At 48.0% G+C, this 6,927-nt stretch overlaps 1 protein-coding gene across 1 annotated transcript in view; it reads left to right on the forward strand.

The window, feature by feature from the left end:
- Nucleotides 1-6,927, forward strand: part of Igf2bp2 (insulin-like growth factor 2 mRNA binding protein 2) — a gene marked incomplete at its 5' end in the record, with an annotated part of 138,326 nt that overhangs the window by 112,573 nt on the left and 18,826 nt on the right. The window contains 3 exon segments of the mRNA XM_013513485.1: nt 2,301-2,423; nt 2,708-2,843; nt 5,300-5,428. Of these exon segments, the coding sequence (XP_013368939.1) occupies nt 2,301-2,423; nt 2,708-2,843; nt 5,300-5,428 (388 nt within the window).

Here is a 6,927-nt window from a genome sequence, read left to right on the forward strand (position 1 = left end):
ACCAGATGAATTTGGCAAACAGTGTCAAGCATGATTGTTCCACAGCGGAGAAGATGAGAGTCATTTTTAAGAGAGGAACACTGCAGATCTGTACTCCAGTTTCATACGAAACCCTCGTCTTTCATTTATGCGTTAGTTGCTCTATTTGGGGCTTCTGAAATCCCCACAAATGCCATTGTTTAAACGGAGGAAAGCCTTCTCTCTTCCAGATTATTGAGGGTTTTACCTCTCTTGGTCCTTTGACCTAGGTGCAAAGCAACCTTCAAAATTCTAAGTAGTCAAAAGGGCCAATTTGTTCATTGGATTTTTAATGTCTTTATGTAGAGCCAAGATAAGAGTTCGAGTGTCTTTGAAATAAACTTTTCTGAGTGCCTGCATCGTGCTAAGCACTTTGCTTGGTGTTAAAAATGCAACCATGGGGCTGGGGATTTAGCTCAGGGGCACAGCGCCTGCCTGACAAGTGCAAGGTCGTGAGTTCGATTCCCGGTATTGGAAAAAAAACAAAAAAAAGCAACCATAAGGAAGCTCCAGCTCTTGCTTTGAAGGCGCCTATGTTCCCGTGGGAGGGGCATGCATTAAACAAATAATTATACCAGTAAGTAATAAGTGCAGTGTGATAAATGCTGCTCCATGTGGTGAGGGGCCCAGATCAAGGTTTTGGGGGACAGGAAAGGACTTGTGAGGGTTTCAGAAAGGGCCTCCCACAAGGGCAACAGAGCTCCAAAGGAGGGTGAGTGTAACTAGAAGGCAAAAGATGTAGAACAGGACTCAGAACGCTTTTCATCCATGCACCAAATATTTAATGAGCCCCTACTGCGTCCCAGCACAGAACTCAGAGTGAACAAAGCTGACAGAAGTCCCCGCCCTCCAAAAGTTACAACGTTGTTGAGTTTCGTCAAGTGTCCTGTTTATTTTGAGACAATAGTAATGCATCTGTTAGCTGCTCTTGGTGTCCAGTAATAGAAAACACAAGTGGTGTGAGTAGTAAGAAATGACTTTTTTTTCAAAAAAAGCCAGTCCTGGTAGGGCATGCCTGTAATCCTAGTGCTCAGGAGGCTGAGGCAGGAGGATTGCTGAGTTCGAGGCCAACCTGGGCTACTTAGCGAGTCAAGGCAGGTCTACAATATGAAGTGAAACCCTGCCTCAATGAATGAGTGAATGAATATGTCACATAGCATAAAGTCCTTAAGCAAGCATGACTCCAGCCAAGGTCAGTTGAATCAGGGGCTCAAAGACTGGTACACTTTGCTGCCTAACTTTCCTTACCATGGTGCTCGTAGGGTGGTCGTAGTGATTCGGACCTTGTGTTTTTACAGAAAAATCCTCCAAACTTGAAAGAGAGGTCATCTTTTCTTGCACCTTTTAAAAAATGTGCTTAAGAATTGTGGTAAAGCATAGATAAAATTTATCATCTTAGCCATTTTTAAGTGTTCAGTTCAATAGTATGTAAGTGTATTGACTCAGATTGTTGTGAAATAGATGTCCAGAGCTTTTCATCTTGCACATCTGAAATTCTGTACCCAGCAAGTCTCACTTACCTCCTTTCTTAACCACTGGTGAGCAGCCATCCTACTTCCCGTCTTTATGAATTTGACTACTTAAGATACCTGATGAAAGTGGAATCATACAGTGTTTATCTTTTTTTTTTTTTTTTTGGTGCTGGAAATTGAACTCAGGACCGGGACCTCGCACTTGCCAGGCAGGTGCTGTGTCGCTGAGCTATACCCCCACTGTTTGTCTTTTTGTGACTGGTTTATTTCACTAGACATACTGTCCTCAAGGTTCATCCATATTGTAGCCTGCCACCAGGTTTTCTCCTCTTTTTCTGAATACGCAAGAGTAATGTGTGTGTATACCACATTTGTTTATCAGTTTATTCGCTGATGGATACTTGGAGCTGTTTCTCTGGGCTATTGTAAATAGTGAGTGCTGCCATGAACATGGGTTTTGTAAATAGTTCTTTTCATGACTTGTTTTCAGTTCTTTTGGATCTAAAAATGGGAATGTTAGATTATATGATAGTTGTGTTTCTAATTCGTAGCTCTTTGGCCAGGTTTGCCTCGTGGACCCACTCCCAGCCAGTACTGTGAGGAAGTAGAATTATCACGGTTTTAGTTTATGTTAATCAAAATTCATGAGCTGGGCTTGGTGAGGGACCTGGCCTCTGCACTTGGTGCCCATGGCCACTTGGTACCTGGACAGAGTGGCTTCCATTCGTAGGAAAAAGCCGGGCAGTGGCTCCTCAGAGGCAACCGTTGGGTCTCTCTTAAGTGTTAAATAATTGCTGGTCTCTTCTTTAGAGCTGAAGAGATTCCTCTGAAAATCTTGGCCCACAATGGCTTGGTGGGAAGACTGATTGGCAAAGAAGGCAGAAATTTGAAGAAAATTGAACATGAGACGGGGACCAAGATCACAATCTCATCGTAAGCTACCCCTTCAGACTGTGTGCAGGAATGAGTGACGTGGACATCGTGACAGGCCCACCTCTTTAAGTAATATAATTTTCTCCATCGTCATCAGAAACAAGTACATTATTACCAGTGAAATGTGTCCCACTGGGTACAGTTTCAGTCACCAGTGGCAGATAAGGGTTTGTGAGGAAGTCCTGTCTTTCTTGTTTGCCGAAACCTGGTTGTGATTTTTCTGGAATGTAATTTCTTGTGTCCAAAAAAAAAAAAAAAATTTCTTTCTTTTTCCCACTGGCCAGTTTGCAGGATTTGAGCATATACAACCCTGAGCGAACCATCACTGTGAAGGGTACGGTGGAGGCCTGTGCCAGCGCTGAGGCAGAGATTATGAAGAAGCTACGCGAGGCCTTTGAAAACGACATGCTGGCTGTTCATGTGAGTGCCTGGCTTCCTCGCCGCTGGCTTTCTGTGTGTTTCCAGGAAGGACCCAGGCCTCTGTAAGAGCGCTTCTCTCTGAGCTAATAGGAGGCGCCTTCGAATCAAGATAGTTTCCCTGAGTTCTTAGCGTGGACACAGTAGAACAGTCAGGAAAACTACCACAAACACAAAACCTGGACAACATAGTATAAAGCCATTAAAATAAGAACTTTGAAGACTGTAAAACCAGAACCTGTTTGTGATATAGTGTTTATTAACAAAAAGATCAGACTGGGTTTATAAGTGACAAAAAATAATAGGCATCAAAATGATTAGGAGACGCCCTACAAAAATTAAAACAGCTGATAGGTTAGGAAAGTACGATATTTCTCCCCCTATTTTCTGTAATATTGTCCTGTTACTTTTTAAATTAAAGTATATATGCTTTAAAATTTAATTTCTGGGGCCAGGGATATAGCTCAGTGGCATAGCACCTGCCTAGCAGGTGTGAGGTCCTGAGTTCAATTCCTGGTACCAAAAAAAATAAAACAAAGTGAACTTCTAATTCGGATCTCTTACTTGCTGACTTGCACTTTTAGGTCACCTAATAAATGTTGTCACCCCCTGAGCACTCACTAGTACCCCTAGCAGACTAGTTTGGGTTTGTCCTTCCTGTCACTGCTACCTAGTTCCTACTTTATAATGGGGAGACACCAGTCTTATAGTCAGAACAATCTTAAAAATCATTGTTCCTGAGCAGAGCCAGGCTCCGCACACTTTCCATAATTTCTGACACACCCAGGAGTGGAAAGGGCGCTCTGATGAGCCCCTCCACAGTTACCAACCCACAGCCCGCTGTTTCCACCAAGCCCTCAGCCCTCTGTGACCCCTGCCGATGACCCCTCCAAGCTGGCAGCACTGCGTAGAGGAAGAAATGTTCATGCCGAGCTCTGTGGAACAACCCCAGCTCCCTCAGTGCCGTCCCTTCTGGTGTCCCGTACCCCGCTCAGCACTCTGTCCCCTGCATCCGCCAAGTCCCTACCTGAACAGCTCGCATCACATCATCTTACGGGACGGGATGAGGAGAGGGGGAGGAGGAGACGACTGTGTGACCTTCTCCCCGTGCTGGGACATACTTCTTTTAAGGCAGGGTCTCACTGTGTAGTGTAGTCCAAGCTGACCTTGAACTCTCCGTGAAGCCCAGGCTGGCCTCAAACTCAAAATCTTCCTGCCCCCATTTCCAGAGTGCAGGGCTTACAGGTGTGCACCACCATGCCGGCTCATTTTCTTCTTTGGGGCTCTTGACATCTTACAAGAAGCAACTCTTTCCCTGCACGCCCAGAAATACTCAGAAGGGCCTGGCTGCTCCAGTCATCGTGACCTGAGCATATCACTTAGGTTCATTCGTGTCTCTACCAAAGCCGTGCTCGAACAGATCAGTCACAGAATTACCAGGTCTTATGCAGCAAGTGAGGCAGAGGCGCAAGGTCCTGGTTCTGTTGTTCTGATACGAACATTCTCAGGGCGAGCGCTGGGAGGCTGTGGCTGCAGAGAACGAAGTAGGAGATGTTAGAAAACCGCCTCGTGTCGAGGGAGACAAAGGTGAGGGCCAGAGGGGCGACTGTTCTTCTGCCTCTGAAGGGCTGTGAGTTGGGCCTCGCTTCCGCCCTCTGGAGCATCCCCAGGTTTCAGTGAAATCAGCAGGCGGGGTGATCCCGAAGCTGGCCGCTGCGTGATGAGAACAGAGTTGTGAGCCGTCCTCGCCTGGATCGTAGAGTTTACCTCTGTGGTCTCCCAAGGCAGGCTCTGCTCTGTCCCCGGCTAGTTAGAAAAAAAACATTACTTCCATCTGCGTTCACTGTGTCCTTTAACAGATACTGGTACTTACTAGGTACCAGGCACTGAGATCACAAAGCTAAGTAAAACAGCCTCTGTCCCCAAGGAAATTACGGTCTAAAGGGGAAGACAGGATTAAACAGCTGATGGAAGCACCATGTGATGAGTGCTGCTTTAAAGAACGCGGGTTAAACTTCTACGGGAGCGCGGACGGCGCCTTTGGGCTGAGACCTTCAGGGTGAGAAGAAGCGTGGTGCACGAGGGGACCTGGAGAGAGGACTCGGCTGGCTGAGGCAGGAGAGAGGCGCTCAGGGGAGACCCTGGGCTGAGAGAGAGTGTGGGTGTCTAGGCAGCCAGAGTGAGCAGGGCAGGAAGGAGTTCGCTGGAGAGAGACTGGCAAGGAGGCCTGGGTCCCCAGGAAGTCCTCCTGTTCCAGGTCAAGGTGCGGAGAGGTCTCCAAGGCTGCAGAGCAGCTTTGAAGGAGCGCCGTGGCCAGCCGGGGCTGGGCGTGCGTCTCCGGCGCGAGGTGGAAAGGGGTCCAGGCCAGGGCAGAGCCGAGCGGGAGACGCTGGTTCCCCAGCCGAGCCGGGCCTCCCTGGTCTCCTCCCCTCATCCGCTTTCTCCATTTCTGTTCCCAGCAACAAGCCAATCTGATACCAGGGTTGAACCTCAGCGCACTTGGCATCTTTTCAACAGGACTGTCCGTGCTGTCTCCGCCGGCAGGGCCCCGAGGGGCTCCCCCCACTGCCCCCTACCACCCCTTCGCTGTAAGTAGCTGCGCATCAGAGGTTCGCTGGTGCTCTGGGCACGTCCGGGCAGCGCCACCGCTCCGCCATGTTGAGTCGGGGCTAAAGTTCTCACTGCGAGGCCATCCCGATGGGCCCGACCGTAGGATCAGCTTCTTAGAACATACTCCTCACAGGCAGACCCGTAGCAGACCATCCTCCAAGCGTGTACTGTAGCACATAGTAAGTGTCATATCTGCAAAAGAAAATCCCAGCAGCTTCATTAACTAGAAGCCTGTTTATTATCTGAAAAAGAAAAGATTTAACTAAAATAAGAACTTCACGAGCCTTAGTAGTTCATTACGTAGCACACCTGAATGATTCTGAAAAATATATATATAATTCTTCCCTATGTCTATAATTCAGATGCATTATATTAATAGGCAGTTTTGAAAAGAATTTATCTGCCGGACATGGTGGTACACGCCTGTAATCCCAGCACTCGGGAGGCTGAGGCGGGAGGATCATTTGAGTTTGAGGCCAGCCTGGGCCACAAAGTGAACTCAAGGCCAGCCTGAACTGCATAGCGAGACCCTGTCTCAAAAAGACCAAAAAAAAAAGAAAGAAAAGAAATTGACAGTGTTTGCGTCTAAAGAGTACAAAGCCTGGTGTTTAGTTGGTTCTCAGTAAGTATTTATTGCTTGAATAAATAATTCACAACAAAAGCGATGTGACGGGTATGTTGTCCATTTGTTGCCCTCATTCTCGAGCATTATTCAGGATCAGGGCGCTACCAGATCGGGACTTAGGACGCTTGACAGCTCTTTCTTCATTCCTCATTTTTCTCTACCCACATTACTTACTTTTAAGCACACTTTTCTCTGTTTATGCTGCTTCATTGGGAAGACTTGGGTGGGCAAGGGAGCATTACCTTAGGCCACTGCTTTCCTCCGAGAGGGGTCTCCGGTATGGGCATCACATCCTGAGGTCCGGGACTGTGTGGGTTGTCTGTCAGCCCACTCTGCCGCTGGCGCTCCTCAGCCAGCAGAGTGCAGATGTGAGCTGGTGCCCAGGTCCTGGGTCACATGCACGTGCCCTTCCCCGGTCTTCTCGAGGCATTTCTGGACCATCCCATGCCGTCTCCTCAGTCAGATCCCTTTTCCCTTCAACTAAAGCATGGAGCCCAGCACTGAGCTCCTGTGGATTTGTGGTACAGGGGCCAGAAGATAACAGAGGAGTGGTGGCCCCTGGTACAGTCACATGGCTTCGTGAAGGGGGAACAGTCTGAGAGGCGCGCCTGCCCATACCTTGGCCGTAGATGTAACGGCCTGATTTCTGTGGTTGGAAGTCCTTGAGGGAAAGCCTAGTAGAGTAGGCCACTAGGGATCTGGGGGTGCAGCTTAGTGGTCCTGGGTTGGATCTCCAGCACCAAACGCAGAAAAAGGAGGTTGGTTCTCAAACTGGTCATCTAAATAGGCTTCGGCTATAGCCTGACACCCAAATCTGGCCCACCAGTTATTTTTGTCTTTTTTTTTTTTTTT

The sequence above is a fragment of the Chinchilla lanigera genome, unplaced genomic scaffold (genome assembly GCF_000276665.1).
Source record: "Chinchilla lanigera isolate Chin_1 unplaced genomic scaffold, ChiLan1.0 scaffold00019, whole genome shotgun sequence".
Classification (NCBI taxonomy): domain Eukaryota; kingdom Metazoa; phylum Chordata; class Mammalia; order Rodentia; family Chinchillidae; genus Chinchilla; species Chinchilla lanigera.